At 38.8% G+C, this 19,228-nt stretch overlaps 1 protein-coding gene across 2 annotated transcripts in view; it reads left to right on the forward strand.

The window, feature by feature from the left end:
• The window catches only part of cdh13 (cadherin 13, H-cadherin (heart)), a 169,387-nt gene extending 160,729 nt beyond the window's left edge, over window positions 1-8,658 (forward strand). The window contains exon 14 of one of the 2 annotated variants that reach the window (XM_088379246.1): window positions 8,241-8,658. In XM_088379246.1, the coding sequence (XP_088235372.1) occupies window positions 8,241-8,284 (44 nt within the window). In that variant the 3' untranslated portion in view covers window positions 8,285-8,658. Of the gene's footprint in view, window positions 1-1,410; window positions 4,084-8,240 lie in introns of those variants that run through there. The other variant, XM_088379250.1, reaches the window with a different exon arrangement.
• The last annotated feature ends 10,570 nt before the right edge of the window (window positions 8,659-19,228 follow it).

Raw genomic sequence — 19,228 nt, forward strand, 5'->3', positions numbered from 1 at the left:
CACCACATGCATTTCGCTTAACAAGCAGCTCCACCAAGGCTTAGCAGTAAGCCTGTAAAGTAAAAGCAGTTCTGCTCTGGACAAGTATTTCTCACTGCAATAAATTGTGTGTATGTTGGTGTACATTCCCTTCGCACTATCACACTCATACCGAAGACTCCTGAAGTGTTGGAAAAAAACACAAGAACAAATACACACAAGAGAAAATATTGGTTACGCTTGCACAATCGGACTAACTGTAGAAATCCTTTCTTGCAGTTTATATCTGTAAAGAAAACGAAGCATAAAGGCTTTTCATAAGTGCAATCAATGTGTTTTTTGAGGGAGGGTTAGTTCAAAAGATTGTATTCAATAGTATGAAAGACAAACAAATGTTGTTAGAATAAAGGTCATATTTTTGTATAAGTGCATATATCTTTGTATAAGTGTTGGCACTATACCTCACATGTTGTATTGTATGGCTTCTACTTGGAAGCACCAAGTACAAAAGAGGGAAAAAAATGAAGCCGCTGTCTGGAGTGAGCAAATGCTTCATTCAAACTCAGACATTTTCCAGCATGCCGCACACAGAGAACGAGAAACAATCGATAAAGCCTCAGATTTCAAATCATAGTTTGGCGCGTGCGTGTGTCTTTGTGAGTGGGTCGACCCACTCTGTCCATAGCTATGACTGTCTCGGGGATTACATCTTTATTTTCTGTAATTCCATCTGCTGTGACAAATTGACATACAGCGCACCACCCTACAAGCAAACACACACACAAAACTCAATGCACTGAAGCACTTTATGTTCAACGTTGGTAGTACTCTATGGTCGACGTTGGTAGTGCTCAGGTGTAGTTTACACTGACCACATTTTTCAAATATGCAACACGAGATCAGTATTAGATGTCCTGGGCCCTTGTTTCACACTTTCAGCATTGAGGTCGGACATAACAGAAGACAGGATAATGTCCTGCCAAATATTTGTTAGAGGTGCTGATGGTTGTGAACATTAGCGTGTAATACTAGGAGCAACTAAAATCCTCATGCGCAAAGGATTGATGAACAGATGGATTGATAGATGTTCCCCCCTACAAACATATCTTCGGCTCAACAACATCAGCGCAGGAGAAAACAAGGTGACCCTTTTTTAATCCTCTGTCACACTACATTAGAATGGATGTGTTATAATTAACAGAAAAGAATCCATGCGATACATTTTCTAAGTACAAAGAAGTAGTTTCCTAACACTGGAATTAAAGCGTTTCTCTTCTGTTCTGTCCTCACTGAATATTTAATAAACCTGCACCGATACCTGCTGTCTGTAATTTATCTGATTCCCTCCTGACCTTGGTTTACCTCTTGTACCCTGCCCATGCTTCATGTTCTTGCTTTTTAAACTTTTGCCTTCATGTCTTGTCTCACCAGGCCTGTAGTTTCTGCAAAATGGTCTTGTTTGCAACACCGGAAAGCAACAACTTATCTCCCGCACACAACGCTGGCTTAGCAAGAGAGGACGAACAAGAAGGAGAAGGAGTCTTCATACCATGAAAAATTACACATGACAATAGACACAATCCCCGCAAGCTCAACTGCTGTGTAAAAAATCACTTATCTTCTCGCTACACTTGTCTGCTACTTTCCTTGGTGCACTGCTCCTTCCTTCATCATATCACATCATCTTTAGTTTGTCTGACCGCCTTTAACGTTGTGTCCTCTGACCGCACTTAACCTGGACAACATTGATTATTATCCCTCCATCCAGCCATTTTCTGAAACGCTTTTCCTCACGAGGGTTGCGGGCACGCTCGAGCCTATCTCAGCTTCCTTTGGGCAGTTGACGGGGGAGACCCTGAACCGGTTCCCAGCCGATCGCAGGTACCACTGATTATTTAAAGTGTACCTCTGGATGTCCAGCACTGAGGTCTGACTGAGTTTGGTTCGTCGCTGGTATCCCCTTTTTGTGTCACGTCTTGTATTTGCTAAAATAATCCCCTTCTCTACCTTTAATGCACGGTGCCATGAAATAGTCAATCTTATACTGAACAGTGAACAAAAGTGCTTTAAATCAATTAATTTTCATTGTTTTACTTAACATGAGTGGTGTGCGTATCCTTTGCAACCATCCGTCTGACATGCTTGAATCTATAGATTACAACTACACTATGAACCTTAATCCAGTGGTGATTCACATTACTCATTCGATCACTACAAAGATAACAATATTCAAAGTTGTGCTTACCATATTTTCCAGACTATAAGTCGCTTCGGAGTACAAGTCGAACCAGCCATAAAATGCATAATAAAAAAGGAAAAGATGTAAGTCACACAAGAGTATAAATCGCATTTTTATTCACATTTTTAACATATTAAAAGTTATTCAGATAACTATGGCATAAATAACATGCTAACAAGTTTACCAAACCATTCGTGTAACCCCAAATCACTAAATTCAATGAAATCTTCATCTTCTTATGTTAAACAGCTCCGCTAACTCCGGAGGTAGAAGATGCTCTTCTACGTCGCCTACGTCAGACTCACCATCAGTTGCAGTTCCAATTATTGTAGCATTTCGCGATCCTGACACACAGGCCAAGAGCGCCATCTTGTGGTTTAGTGTCAACACGTGAAATGATATAATAATGTGTTAATAATTTCACACATAAGTCACTCCTGAGTATAAGTTGCACCCCTGCCCAAACTATAAAAACCTGTGACTTATTGTCCGGAAAATACGGTAATTGTGTAGAACTGCGCTGTATCATACTGATATGCATTCCCATTGTTTTAGTTATCTTATTTACACGAGGAAAAATAAAATGTTAAAAAAAACAGTTTTGCCACAATAATAAACATAATAAATAATCGTCTTAATTGCAGATTTAGTCCAAACTGCTCGAGGACAGCACAGTTGGTAAACATTTGTGTGTGCAGTTTGCATGTTCTCACTGTGCTTGTGTGGGTTCTCTCTATGTATCCTAGCGTCCTCCCACAGTCCAAAAACCATTTTGTTGGGTTCAAAGAAACCTAAATTGTCTATAGGTGTGAATGTGAGTAGAAATGGTCATCTGTCACGACATGTCAGGTCTGTGATTGACAGGCGGCCAGTCCAAGACGCACGCCACCACACAAATCAACTTCTCTGTGACCTGAATAAATGCTATAGAAAATGTATAAATGGCTGGACAAACACTACAGTATCATTTTCAACTTTCCAGAGTTGTCTGCCACCCTGAATGTCTTTCCCCATCCACAACACTCGCTCCCCAGCATAAGCCGCCTCCCTTTCCCCCCATGCCAGCAAACACGGCAAAGGCTGAGACACCGTTGTGGTGGGCGTAGAGTGTTGGCTTTTTGATGTGTTCTTTTCTATTCTCAACAGACTGTGTTTGATCTAGTTTGGCTGTTTCAAAGGGGAGAAGCTGCCTGTTACTTTGTCTGCAGTGGTTGTGGTGTCTTAGGACAAGGTTGTAGCCAATAAGCCTTTAAAGTCGGAAAAGCTCTGGAGTCGTTGCTTCGATTTATCTGTTTTTATTGCATTAGTTGTCATGGAGTGCAATCAGTATATCTTTATAGTAATGGTGTAAACCTCCCAAAAAAGTACTATTATATAAATATTTTATTTTTTACCATTGTATAAATACAGTCTACAGTATTGATTAACTTATGTATTTTAATTGGTTCCCAACACAAGCAGTGATTAAAGGAGTCTCAGTGAACTAGAGCAGTCGTTCTAGTGCCATTGGTTGGTGTTGGTGTTGACTTTTTCCATTGTAACATCTTTGCTGGTGTTTTTATTCTTTATTGTGTTAAAATGCAAAGTAAAATGTCTGAGTTTCCAATGCTCATGTGCTTAGATTGAAACTTTCCTCTCCTGTTTGCTCTTCATCTGGTTTTGAAGTCCTGGGAAAGGTGTAAAAGAAGAAAACTAAGAATGTGCTTGTGGTGCGTAGTTTTTCTTTTCTTTCCTGCCTGCACTCAACAAACGAGGGGAAGAAGCGTGGGCTCGACTAAAAAGCAACCTCAAAGAAAAAGAAGATTTTTTGAATGAGTAATGTCTGTCTTTTGCACTAATTTAATAAACCCGTTACTGAAAATTGCCATATGCTGCTTCTGTGCAATTTACTTGTCAGATGAACAAATTTGATCGCCAAAAAAGATGCACAACATTCTCACTAAACTTGCTCTCAATTACGAGGCAAGATTTCAAAGTGAATTCATGTTCCGAGCAAGGTAAGTCCCAGCAAGGATACGGTTATAATGTAAATGACATGAAGGCGAGTTGACATTTCATCTGACTCACTGTACCTTCGACACAAAACCATGCATTTATTATTTCACTTTCACATCCTAATTATAAACTGGCTGATTTACTGCTTTGCCAAAATTGAGGATTTGCTCCTTACTCCCCCTTCCCACCCGCAAGCTATTTCTGGGAAAATCAATAGCAGCAATAATAGCCGATAATAATGTGACTAATATCCTCCAGCCACCATTTCCCACACAGTCATTCAAATTCATTAATTCCCTCCTAGATAATCACTTAGCACCTATTAACAGAGGATCTCATCTATGATGACTGCTCAAATTTTATGTTCAATCCTATTCGGCTCAGGCTGAGCAAGGTAAGATAAGACCCTTAAACTGTGTCAAATGGTGAATGGGCCATTGGCAGGCATTGGTATCAATTACACCAAGAACATTTTCAGTCTCGCTCTTTTTCAAACTCTTAAATTATTATGAGTGCAACTTAGCTGTTTGTCAACTTGCATTCCTGTACGTTTTGGTAATGGTCGTAAAACATAGTACCGTTCTAATTGAAAGATGAAATGTAATGAATTACCTGATATACCAGCAATGCACAGAATTGTTCTTGTCAGAGATCTTAAACCACGGATGCATAGGCTCGAAAATCGTAAAGCCTTGGCTAGGAAAATATCCTAAGATGCATTTTGTGCTGCTATCATGGAAATACACTAGTTAGGGAGGACTTAACAAGTATGCATCCCTTCCGATGAACAGAGTCGCATTCTTAGCTAACGTTGTGCATGTTTTTAAGGCGGTATCTCACTGATTGGCAAAGTGTTTGCCAACGTTAGTATTGTGTAAATTAGGTTATAAAAGATTGTCAGTGTTTTGTACCAATAGTTGACCAGTCTGCATGTGATGTGTGAGTCATACTGTACTTATGAAAACCCAGGGTAGCATCTTGTGGGTTATCTGAGGTAAATTAAAAGATTTTTTTTTTTAACTGCATATGTTCGGCAGCTAATTCTGTTTGTAACTAAAGCCTCTCGTGTTCAAGTCATTACTTGAGCGTGGTGACCTTGACAAGAAGTCCGGAGTTGGCTTTGGTGCACAAAACAGGGAATATCAAAAAGATGGTTGCAAGGCTCATGCAACATCACACTGTTTGAATTCCAAGCGACCACAAAGCCTAGTCAAGTGTATGACGCAATTTAATGCCCCCAGGCCATTTTTATCATTACAAATAGGAACCAATGTATGAAGTTAACCTCAATGCTTTGGTTATCTTGTAAGACGTGAAGGTTTTTATTAGCATAGCCTGACCTTTCCGTGTTACTGTAAATGCACGACTGATTTTGTTGTTTACAATCCCTGTGCAGCCACATACTCCCACGTTGCAGCAGCCTCGCCTACTAAATTGAGACATTAGATGTACCAACAGTACCAAGATGATTTAAAGAACATCTCATTTAGTTTATGTGTTCCCACGTTTTTTTCTTCTGATGCAAATCAAAGAATCTTGGTTGTCATGTAGGCAAGTTAGGAGAAAGCGTTAATGCGTTTGCACAAGTTATGACTTTGATATGATTTAACCGGGGTAAAACAAGTCATGTTGTACAAACAACTCGTGTTTCACCTTCACCTGCCTTTAACTCTCGCAAAGCCTGTCGCACACAATCACATATCATTCTCCGCAGGCCATTTACTAAATATTCATCAGAGAACAAGCAAGCAATGTCAAATCCAAAACTAGCATGAGCTTGGTTTTGAATGCAACCCACACTTTTTTTGTAAGTGGGTAAAATATGAGCAAAAGTGTTCTTAGTCAAACCGTCATGTTTTGTCATTAAGGGGTTGTTCTTGTTGTTTTTTAAACACAGGTAGCACTTCACCGTACTGCTTACAACCTTTAATTATATAGCTCTTCTAAAAGGCTGTATTCCATTTGCAAGGGATTTACTGTAGCTTTGTACAAATAAAGTCAGGTTGCATTACGTTTAGAGGAATTAACTCGGATTACAAGCATCCAAGGATGTGTTTTCGCTTCATGAGCTCGCAATTTCTACAGGATACTAAGTCCAAAACAAAGGCCTTGTAACATATTTAACCCACATACTGTATACCTATACGCCATTGATAAGTATTATTCTAATAATAATACATATCATATCATGTAAAGTGTAAAAGTAATGGATAAGGTCCTGAAGAGATGAGTCATTTTAAGGGATTGCTTGAAGGTGGCAAAGCAAGAAACTAAGAAATATGTGGATGCAGTGTTGTTTTCTTGTTTTTTTTTTCTTTTTTAATAACAAAATGACAAATATACAATATTGACTTGGATCATAATCACTGCATTTGTACTGCATATACAGAGGTGCAAGACAAGTTAGAATAATAGAATTGAAATAATTTATTCGAAAAAAAGGTGAAGTAATATGTGACCAATTCACATTTTACTGTAAGCCCTTTTTTTTTTTAAATGATTGATTCAATAAAACCTGATTGCTAGACCACACACAGATTTAACCAAAATTAATCAAACCAACTGGAAGTGGTTCCAGTTCCACGAAGAATGTCAGACTATGCTATGATTAGCATTAAGTATTAGATACGTCCAGCAAATTATGGGCAGCCTGCCATTCCCAGAAACATCTAGTAATCACGCCATACTGTGACTGCAGGGAGCCAACACATTGCTTATATTTGATATTTGCTTCACATGGTCTATTATTTTAGAGCACTTTATATATGTAACTTCCTAAGTAGTAATTAAAAGTGTTACGTGTACTTGTGGCAGGTTAACTGACTGGTGGTGTGACTTAATTACCCAACGCTTTTTTGTCTGAGTGGCACATGCAAGAGTTTGTATTTTACAAATCAGATTGGTAATATAAGAAAAATCAGAAGAACTTAAAAAAAAAGCTCTTTAGATTTATAAGCCCTCATGTACCCCTTAGTTATAGTATTAATTTCAGCATTTTTTTTTTCTCCAGTCATTTGAAAACACAGTACTTGCAACTCATCTCAAATCCGTCAGTTTCCCCTCTGACAAGTTCACGTAATATCCTGATGCCTGTTAAAATGGCATTGATTACACTGAGAATTATTAATCAGGAATCGAATGCTGTCATGGTGTTTTGGGAGAAGTGTCTGCATCCTGGGATTACTTCATAATAACTAGACAGACGATGTTAGCTGCAAAGGAGTCGATCAAGAGGGAAGAATCAGAAATCCACTAAACCGCAGTGTCTACACAATTTCACATTAAAATGAATTCCCAGCATGGTCCTCGAATATGCTGTTTAAATTGACCAAAATGTTCAGTGAAAAATAATGTTTTTTATTTTGGGGGTTGGATGGAGTTATCAATTTTGTCCATTGTTGGAGTCAGCTCAAGAATGTGTTCTCGCTTACATATTCTTTAAATCTGTGGAATCCTTTACTCTACGGTACATACACAGCACAGAAAATCATAGCGATGCACCGTTCCAAATGTCCCCTAGTATCAGAATCAACACAAAAACTGTGCACCTCACATAAACAAGCATAAGGCTAAGTCAGAGGGACGGTTGCAATCGAAACATGTTTTATGGCTTGACAAATCACAATTTTATGTTTGGCAGTTTAATGTTTGGTAAGGGCTACCACTATAGGAGGAGTAGCCTTAACCCACTAGTAAAGGTAATGTTCATCTCATTTGTCAGCCAACCAAGACATTTTGGACAATCCTATGTTTTTGCAATTTTCTTCCATCATGTCTGCCTCCCGATGCACACAGCAAGAAGGTACTGGATGCACTGACTTTGGAATTCACCCTAAACAGAAACTTCAATGCTTCACCTCAACATTTTGCTCATTTAGTGTTCAACAGAAAATTCAAGGAGACAGTATGTAATAATCTTTCTATTGAAACACAAATCAATCAAATTCGGATAGTACAAGCTGACAGTGTCATGTCCTATTTTTCTGCCTGCTTGTTCTGCCATTTTGTTTTGTTTATATTTCCACAGTGTCTTCTGGGATCTCTAGATGGAGTCGCCTGCTGTGCAAGTAAGATGCAGGATTAGAATAGCTTTTGTCACTTTCGTTGCTATTTATTTGTAGACCAATAGTTTGGCCCGTATGAGTATCTTCCATAATGACACTGTCCATCTGTCTCTTTTTGTTATTTCTTGGTATCTCTGAGTAGTTTTTCAGTTTGGTTTTTCGCTTTGTTCTTGGGATTTTCTTCTCACTTTTGCATGCTCTTTGGGTTTAATAAATTCTGTTTTATTGCTCAATTCAATTCAAGTCTGCTTCGGGGACTAGGATTCCACATATTCACCACATTACACGCTGCGAAATTGAGGTAGATAACATTTGACAACAAAAAGCATTATTCTATTGTGCACAAAAAAAAATACAAAGAAATATCGTTCCATCTCATCTAATACAAACTGGTCTGCTGTTTGAATAATGTTTGTGAATACTGTAATGTGAGTACTACATTATTCTGATATTTGTTGGGAAGGAGAGAAACTGGCATCACTACTTTTCTGCCGTAACACATTGCCACTGTCACGGTTTCCTCTTTTTTTGTTTTTCTTCGTTTCGTCGTTGCGATGTTAAAGCAGTGGGCCAACGCCGGCTACCTCCAGGGGCCCCCTTCTGCTCTGGGCCCAAAGCATTTGTCTGGGTTGCATGTCCTGTTGCGATGTCCTTCAAAACATTTATCTCTCTTTCTAGAGAGACAGAGACACATTGGAGAAACTTAAAGCTTCCTTATTACCACTTCCATTAACATCAACACTAGGGTGGAGAGGAAAGATGGTCTTGCAATCTTCAGCCATCTCTTCCAGCGCCGCTCAATTTTGGTGGCAGCAGCAGCATGATGGATGACATTCCCCAGCAGGGATGGCACAGGCGGTATTACCATGGAGCAGGTATTAGTATGGAGCCTCTCAGTTCCCTCTCAGCTCATCGATTTGGTCTGCTACATGACCCTAACTTCCCAAAGGGGCCACTGGACTGGTGACACTGAAACATGCGTCAAGCCTAAGGGATGCACTTTGCTTTGGCTTGGTCTTCTATCATCCTTATTCATCCCTTGCCTTCTCACATCCCCTCCATAACCTCTCCCATGTTTCATCTTCCTAACTTCCCTTTCATCTCCTTTTTCCAGTTTCCAACATAAAAGACTTGAATATTTTTCAGAGAACAAAAGGGGCTGTATGTGTCACTACATCCATACACTGGCATGCTTTTTATCCGACATATTTGCCATGCCTTGAAATCTTGTATGAGTTACCATTTAAAGAGTAAATGTAACATAGATTCACCTACAAGTCAGCTTATGGATGATGCAAGTAAGCATGTCCCTTTGGGTATCCTCAAGAATCTGTCTGTTGACACGCTGATTTCTTACTGGTACCAAAGGATCGGCTTCAGGCACTTGGGAGGAAAAGACATTGATTAATGTCCGGTCACACAGCCGTAAAACAAGACTTGGAGCAGTCAAATGAAAAGTAATTCTTCAATCCTTTTTGCCCCTATTTACACCAACATTTAATGAGTTCGTTCTCACCACGGTGCCCACATAAAACATGTCCCCTCGTCATTTTACCTCTTCCAGGTAAAATGTCATCATCCAATTTTGAGAGAAGACATATCTTTGTCACATGCCTCTGGAATATTGGCATTTATTGTTACTGTTTTGAGTTGTGTGCAATATTTTTTCAAGAATTTGCTACATAAGTGATAAGTCAGTGGTTGCATCACGTCTTAAAATGGCAGGAATATTTTGGTTTTTAAGAATTTCTAAGGATGTACATTTATTGCTCGGCCCTTGTGTCTTAATATCCATCTGAGTTAGCACAGAAGTCACGACTGTCACCTGTCCTGTATGTAGAGTATGAGGTTCCACTGGTTTTACAGATGTTCTCACATTCTGAATCAGTGTCAGTTTGAGTAGGGGGGTCAGCAACCTTAGCAGAGAGGCCCAGACTTGCCTTCTCCCTGGTCCTGCAACTTCCCCAGAGCCTTCTCCAAGTGGGACATGTCCAGAATATCTCACCAGGGAGGTATTTTAACCAGATTCCCCGGGTCACCCTATTAGGCTTTTCTCTATGCGGAGTTCTGGCTCTTCTCTAACCCCCTCCTGAGTGACTCGGCTTCAAGCTCAGATCTCCTGCAGAGAAAACTAATTTCAGCCACATGTTGGCTGGCAACCGGTTCAGGGTGTCCCCCGCCTACTGCCCGATGACGGCTGGGATAGGCTCCGGCACACTCGCGACCCCCATGGGGACTAAGCGGTGCAGAAAATGGATGGATGGATGTTTTTTATTGTTTTCTCAATAACTTCCAACAGATTGCAAGCATAGGGAGTGAGAGAAATACATAGATCAATGGGAAACTTGAACGGCAAACCACCCCAGTGAGAGCCTGATCAAGCATGAATATAAAAATCAGAGACTCAATACTGAGGTCACCAAACCTCACCATCTCAACTCTGCACCTATTACGAATTTGTTGATGGTGTCCAGATATGTATCGCATCTCAATAGGTGCCAATGGATCTCTCACTATAAAAAATAAATAAAATAAAAAAGCGGTTTGAGCGGCAAGGATGCTGCAAGGTCCCCTTACAAAACAAGCAGGAAAAAGGCAAAGCTCTCATGGTCTAATTAAAGCATCCACAGGGGAAAACTTAATTAAAAATCATCGATGAAAAACATCTGGGGAAAAAAAATCCCATTTTGTTGGTGAGCTGCTGGCACCTCCGGGGTTGTAGAAGCAACTGTATCTTCACCTAATCACGGTGGTAGAATAGAGAAGGACCTATGCAGACAACTGGCTAATGTAGATTGAAAAATGGATGCAATTAACATGTTCCTGCATGACAGAGTCCAGATGCAAACATAGCTTTGCTTCAGGTGACAGCTCTCTCCCTCTCTCTCCTGATTCATTTTTTTCTTTAATTTCTCCTCCTTATGCTCCCTCTTTGTTGGCCAAAGCTCGCGCGCACCAATCTAAGGATACAACAGAGTCAGAACACACCCCTGTCACAACTCTGTTGTTGAAGTTTATACTGAGTGCACCTCCGCCAATTCGTTGGATTCAAATCTTCTTCCAGGTTTTATAAATGATGGCATAGCATAGCAATGAAGCCCATCTCAAACACCCATTAAAAATAATGAGATGGCCATTTTCACCGGCTGTTACTTGAAAACAATCAATATCACACAAGGGAATTCCGGCACACTGCTGGGGAGCCGAACAGAAGCCAACAATAGCTGTGCGTGGATTTACTTAACAACCTCTTGTTGTCCTTAGACTGGCTGGACTGCTGAGCTGCTGTCCTACAGGATGTCTCTTTCAAAACAAACACTATCAACACCCTCAGTGTACTTCTGGAAAAGCATACCTGCACTTATTTTGTGTGTTAGTTTATTTTATGGCTTTTGTTGGTGTTTTGATTGTATGCATGGAGACATATGGTGCTTGATATGAGTCCAATAAAAGAACATATTGTGTGGCATTAATGTTGTAAAATGAGAGCGAGGGAGGTTTTTTTTTTTGATGAATAAGTAATTTGTCCTCGTCTGTTTGAAATTAGGAAGGCTGCCTGCATGTGGCACAATAGTCAACTTATTTATGAATCACCGGCTGGTTCTTGTGCGAGATTTATACATTTTTATAATTAGAAAATGCAATCACATACGCCTTACATACGCAGCCACACACATTAAGCATTGTAAAACAGGTACTGTAAAAACCTGGAAAAAATATGCATTTCAACCCCAAAAATGCTCTGCACAAATGCGACAAAATGATAATATTTACCAGCAGATCAGTATTATTAAAAAAATTTAAAGTTGATTTTTGAGGTGCGTATTATACACCAGATTTTACAGTCTGTCACGGCGGCTATGGGGTACATTAACCACATGGCTTGACTTTAGGAGCATTGAGGTGATTGTGAGCTAATTTTTCTACATGTGCTTGTTTCCTTTTATTTGCTATTGTGATCCAGAAATCAGTTCATACTTTCTTCAAGACTAAAATGAGGCCTGGATAGGTATAGAGTGAATATACCTGTTCAGGCCTCATGAGCATCCCTATAAATTCTGGAAGTCAACTTGTTGTGCTATTTCCAATCCAATTGCTCTGAAAAGCCAGAGCCAACCAATTACAACTGTACAAATTGTCCCAACAAAGGAGATGGAAAGAGTGAAGAAAAACACAGGAGGGAAATCCATTTGTTCCGAATTGAGCAAACAGCTGGGCCTGGCTGCATCGAACACAAAAGGGAAAGAATAGCCCAAATTTTTACAAAATGATAGCAATTCTTAGCACATTTCCCCTGAGTTTTCATCATGAGACACCACTGCTAGCGACAACTTGACTTGCATCTGTACTTTGCCTGAGAGAACAAGATAAAGTGGGGCCAGATGGAGCAGGAGAAGGGATAAGGCTAACAACATTGACTGGTTAAAACAATGGTAGAGATAGCATAGCAACTGAATGAGCTCTGCAAGGGGATGGGAGAAATCGACTGAAGCTGAAATAAGATATTTCCTCAGGAATATATTAGGAATCATTCCTACATAATGCCCTTGGTTAATACGGCCACATTGTTCACCGAAGTAACAAGTTAATCTTTCTTTCTAATCTGTGTCCCGTAATTGGCCATAATTAAGGTGCAACAGGAGCAAGAGGCAGCGTTAATGTGTGTGTGTTCACGCCTTAGTTTAACTCACGATAGAGGAGAACAGCAGAAGCCTGATTGTCAGCCAACTGAGTACAGCAGGTCACCTTTTGTACACGTACTGCAAAGTGCTGTGAAAAAAGTATTTGCCCTCTGCTCATAGTCTTACTTTTATGCAGTTTCCCCACTGTAACATCTAAGATCAGCAAATGAACACAATCCAAGTGAAGATAAAATTCACTTGCACTTTAAATTTAATAACTGTTTGTACCAGAAGCAGAAACAACTGAAATCAAGTGTTTCCTATAATTTGATAAATGTATTTGATAGCTCTGTGGAGCTCTGCTATTCTAGTCAGCAACACCGGAAGGGCGTCTGAGCATGACCTTGAGCCTTAAGTGAGGCGAGGAAAGCCTGTTCTTTCTGAGTTGTGACCTTCTGGATGAGTCATGGCTGTGCTCTTGGGTTCATTTCTGTTGGCTTACCACTCCTGAGAAAGTTCACCACAGTTAAATATTTTCTTCGTTTGTGAATAATGGCTCTCACCGGAGTTCACTGGGGGTCTTAAAGCTTTATAAATTGCTTTGGAACCCATTTCAGACTTAAAGATGTCATTGATTTCATATCTGTTTTTAAATTTCTTGCAGCTTTTTAGACCATTTGGGTGACTTTATTTTGTCAGACAGGTTCAATTTAAGTCATTTCTTGATCAAACAAGTCTGGAGGCTTTGATATGGCCAATGAATATAAACTTAGGTTTCTAAGAAATTGTCATTAGCCACAGTTAATTAAAGATTTAAAAGGGTGTACTTTATCCACACAAGGCCAGGTAGCTTTGAATCAGTTGAATTTGAGAAGAGGGCAAATATTTTTTCACTACACTGTATGTGTGTAATCAACAATTTGACTTCTTTTTATTATCTTTCACCATGGTTTAAAAAGATGGATGAATACGGACAAACTGGCAACATTTTCTACATTGCCCATGTCGACTACAGCACACTTAAAAATAACGGGACAGCTTTCTATATTAAAAGAAATGAAACAAATTGGTTTCCACTTTGTAGTTCTAACAAATATTAGACCATTCTTGAGCAATTTATGTTTACTGAGCACAACAACTAATTCATGAAGCAAATTTGAAGCTTCATTTTCCATCACTATTGTTAGGGCATGATAGATTATCGAGCTATTGGTAATTCTGTTTTGAATAATTTCCAAAGAGTTTGGAGATTTCTCTATGTTCATTTGAAAATGCAATTTCTGAAGCAAAAATTAGGATAATTAAATGGAGGAAAACTGTATGTAATCTTTCTGGGATACACATTTCTTCTTCTTAGTGAGATGGTATAGTAAGCATCCCAAATGTATACACAATCTCTCAATTATGAAAATACTCACAGAAATTACAGGATATAGCAATATAGGCTTTCAGCAGTTGCTATACAGTGAAAGTGAAATGTCATATTTATATTTAATTATATTGAAGTGGTTTCTTATGTCCTGAGAAATGATTGCAGATTACTATGTTATTTCCTGATCTTTGGAGTTTGTAAATTAGTGTAAATTTCTGTTGTGCATTTCTTCTCACAACATTCAGTGTGGATTTGCACTCTGATGCTGTTTTACTTACTATGCAAATGAAAACACATTTGTAAAATAAATGTGTGCCGAAAAATAGAAGGGGGCTTTTCAAGTCTCCATTTTAAACGGTTTCACGTGGGTTCAGAGCACACCGAAGCATTGACAGAAGGAGGCATTTTAGCTGTTACAACCTTGAACTGTACATGAACTTTAGTGAATTGACTGACAGAAATAAATTGGAGAAATAAGAAACCAAAATTAGTTTCTTTAGAATTCCTAATATTTCAACATAAATTGGGGTGCTCTAAAATTCTGACAACTTGTTGGAATTTCCTGCTTGCTTCCTTCAAAAGAATCAGCTTCACGCCTGTGGAGCTATTCTGGCCACATCCAACCAAGGAGACCTCGAGGCAAAAACCAGAGCGTGCTGTAGGGATTACATATCCCATCTGGCCTGGATATGCCTCAGGGTTCACCCAGAAGAGCAAGACAACGTGACAGGAAAGATAGACGCATGGCCTCCGGTAGCCTTGTGCCAGAGCAGCTCAGAAATGTGCATTGATTAAATTTCCTGCCAGCAAGTGGTCTGAAAATGCGAATGTTGCTTGGCGAGGGTGCTAAAACACTTGTTCTGATTGGACTACTTTCTCGCATTGCTTCTCTGTTGTGCAGCTTACTTGTGAGGCATGTCTGCATAAGAAACTTGAACCACAATACATGAATGTTTTTTTTTTTTACAGTTTAGAGCTTGATGTTTTTAATCCTTTCTTTCGATTTAGAGGTTGTTGATAAATCTCTGCAGTAAACTTCAATTCCACTCAGTGGCTGCTGCTCACACGTTGCAAGCTGCTTCACTTTGTTATTGATTTTGAACAAACTGTCTCATGTCATGATGAAATTTAATGATAGTTGTGCAACAGACAGATCAAAATACTCACAATGAACTGCAGCTTGATCTTAAGAGTAATAGTCCATATTATGGGAGTTGGTTTGGTTGCTAATGATTCTCCACTGTCAGCGGCCTACAGTATTTTTCAAATGTGAAACACCTGCTAGAAAAAAATGTTGATAATATTTACTGAATGTGTCCAACCTGCAGTGTTTTGCGGGCTGCAAATAATGTGAGACACCTCAGACAGAGATTTGTAACTGTTAATGATGCCAAAATCACTGGCTTCGTGGGTTGTTTCCACAAGGAGTGAGTAAAACAAAATCATGTTTAAATGTTATCCTTCTTTTTCTGTCTGGCATACCAGCTTACTGACAAATAATGATATCCTGACGTTTGTCAAGTGATATTTATTAAATAGCCCTTAATTACAGAAACGTCTCAAAGGCAACATGACTGCATTACAAATTTAACAAAGTTGGACATGAACTAACAATTATAAGCAAATCCAATATTAAGCAAATAAAAACAGTGAACTAAAATATTGTACACAAATTGCTCACATTATGTGGTCCCTTTGTTAAGTAAAGCTCTGATTGCTCAACCACTGCTTGTCTGCTTTGGGGTCAACATTTTTGTACTATTTTCCAACCGTTACATTAAGTAATTATTTCTCTCATAGGACCAAAAGGCTTTTATTTCTGTGAGGAAATAAAAGGGTTTTTTTCCAAAAAGAGGCTATTTCAAGCTCTTGAAGCCCAAGGTAACAAGTCAGTGCGAAGCTGCGGATGTACCAGCTATGATGTATAACTTCCCTTCAAAGAACAAAACTCTTCTTCGTGATATCAGGTTGAGTTTGTTTTTTTGTTTTTTCTCATCTGAGGGTTAGAGATTAGGCATTTCTGGGGGGTTGGGAAATCTTGCGATGAAATCATCCACATTGTTGCATTGTTTTTCATTTGTCTTAAATATCTCCAGCAGCATCCTTTGTTTTATAATTAGTCAGAGTGTAGGTAGGCTCGTTTCTTTGTCCTCAGGTCCTTCACAATGATAGATGTAGATGTATAATTGCTCCTGTTCTCTTGCGTTCAATTACAGAATTTGGAGCTTGCCTTTGGGATTGTTGTTGCTGTACACATGCTTGTCTTTGTTGCCTCACAAATCTTAGACACTGTACCAGTGTTGGATTTTACATTGTATAGTATGCAGGTATATCAGCTGATGTTTGAATTAAGTACGGCACATTGTTTGGCCATGCAGCAAAATTAAAGCTATGCATTGACTTAATTTCACACCCATTCATTTTGAGGAGAACATCCATTAATTATGTCACACATTATGTCATGCAAATGGATTCAAGGATTGTCCGAATGAATCTTTAATTATAATGTATGTATAAAGGGCAAAAGTGAAGAGAAAAAAAATTCCAGATGCTTCGGGATGATATTATTAAGTAACAAAAGCTGACTTCATAATGATCATTAAATTTGGTCATCAGTCACGTCACTCATAGCTGTATGCTTAACTCTGAGATCAATGGTCTTGGAGAATGATGGGAGTGGCTCAGATCAAGTGGATGTGTAAAATATGTTGGCATTTGTGTTGATTAAAGAAAGAGCTAGATGATTGATCATTTTGGTCATGATGACCTTCCCACCTCTCATGGACACTCATTTGTTTGTTAGCTGTATAGTCGACGGACACAAACTCTGAGACACCAGGTCAAACAGAATACAGTAGGTATAATGATGGATTAAATGCATGTATTCAATTCAAGCATGTGATTTTTCCACTGAGTCAAATCAAGTGCATTTAATTGAGGAAAAAAAAGGTACTTGCCACTTTTCATTACATTGTTTGTTAAAATTTTGAAAATCCAAACAACTGTGTGTGACGCAACCGTCATATTGCTGCTGCCATCATCCAGTCTCCCAAAGAGCTGGCAAAGCCATTTAATCTCGATCATGACCACCATTATAAGCCTTCAATTCCACCGTGTAGTGCAAGAAGTGAAACAAGATGGTTGTTGCTGTTGGCTGCCAGTGTAGTGAAATACTGGCAAGAAATGAATCAGTGAAATGAAAAATGCTTGTCATTCTAGCAGCTTGCAGCATCTTTTAAATGAGACTTAGAGCAACACTAAGTGGAACCTGTGCTTCCTTTCAATATGTAGTGCTGCAGCCAGTGAGCAGTTTGGATGAAGGGTGCAAGCAAAATAAATCCCGAAAGCGGCATAGATGGTATGTCGTTATGACGGAAAGACATAGTTTTGAGATCACATCTCAAAAGATTCATGAGTGAGAACATCCTAAGGAGGTCTCAGGAATGCAGCTTGACAAAATGCACTTGGAATGTCCTTGGCAGACTGTTGACAAGAAAAGCTTCCCCACAGCAAAAACCAACAGAGGCAATGCATCGTTAAGATTCTAATTCAATTAACATCTTTTTACTTGATGCATTGTACGGTGTTTTCAAATTAGCCTACACGACATAATTCAAGGAATATAAATCCATCATATATAAGGTTCACTGACCTTTTAAGAGCAGTCTGAAACAGACCTTGTTTGGATTACTCTAATATGAAAGATGAGGACATGTTTGTCAGTTTTTCTGTTTATTTCTTTACATCAGATTTGATGGTATAAAAGATGAAAGAAACAAGGTTATACGTTTTTTTTTATGAGGCACTGAACTACCTTATCATGGTTGTTACTCATGATTCATAGTCAAACCTTATTTAAGTAAATTTTCCATTCATCCATTTTCTTTACTACTTTTCCTCATTAGGCTGCTGGTGATAAGAGGCCTCATTTATCAAAAGTATAGATGCACAGAGGTGTGCGTAAAGCATACAAACTAACATGCCCACTCAAAGTGTGAGATTTATCAACTTGGATTTTTGCACATGGATGTGCGTAAATTTACACACAGCTCACAAAACCTTGTGATAGAACAGTGACTGTAAGAGCCATTTCTGTTTTTATTTTATAAAACATGTAACATTGTGCTACAGAAGCACTTGAAACTTTGATTGAGCTTTAGTTGACTTTTTATTGATCTTACATTGAGTTGTTATTGGACTCTTATTTTGATATTATTATTATTTTTAAGTACCTCAGACTCTTATTTTGAAGTACTTTAGAGGTGACTGCCATTCACCTTTGACCTTATGACTCACACCTAGGCAGTAGAATTGTTTGAAGACCTGATGGTCACACAGCTCTTTACAAGCCTTTTGGGAAGCCTGTGGAAACCATTACGAAATCACTCGAAAGCTTTTTTGAAACCTACTTAAAAGTTTAAATTTCAGACTAATACCGGACTCTGGAAAACTCACCCGATACAGAGCCACTTCACTGGATTGTTGATTTCCTTGGAACCTTGCCTGCTAACTTGGCCTGCTACCCTTGCTCGCTGACCCTACCCTACCCCATCAACCATCTGACAAGGTACATACAAAGCTTGTTAAAGAAAGCCACAAGGTCTGCTAGAGCCTTTGAAATTTATGTCATTTATGTATATGCATTCAATAATTAAATTTGATAACCCTTTTGAAACCCAAACATTGGCAGCATTGTGGTTTTTAAAAGCCATATAAATGTGTATAAAAAATATGCTCTTATTCAGTTTATTAAAAGCCTGAATAAGTTACCTCGTTTCTAACTAACCAATATTGTGTCACGTAAACACGATCGAGTTATCTCTTTAAAACGGGACATTGGTTTGCGTTCTGCCCGTGCTCATAATCTATCTGAACAGAATTTTGGTCTCTATAAGTGAGAAAGTTTTTATTTTTATTTTTTTTATATATAACCATGTATACTAAGGCATTAAAAAAA

This window comes from Syngnathus floridae, chromosome 6 (assembly GCF_059516105.1).
Source record: "Syngnathus floridae isolate MCC-2025c chromosome 6, RoL_Sflo_1.0, whole genome shotgun sequence".
NCBI lineage: Eukaryota > Metazoa > Chordata > Actinopteri > Syngnathiformes > Syngnathidae > Syngnathus > Syngnathus floridae.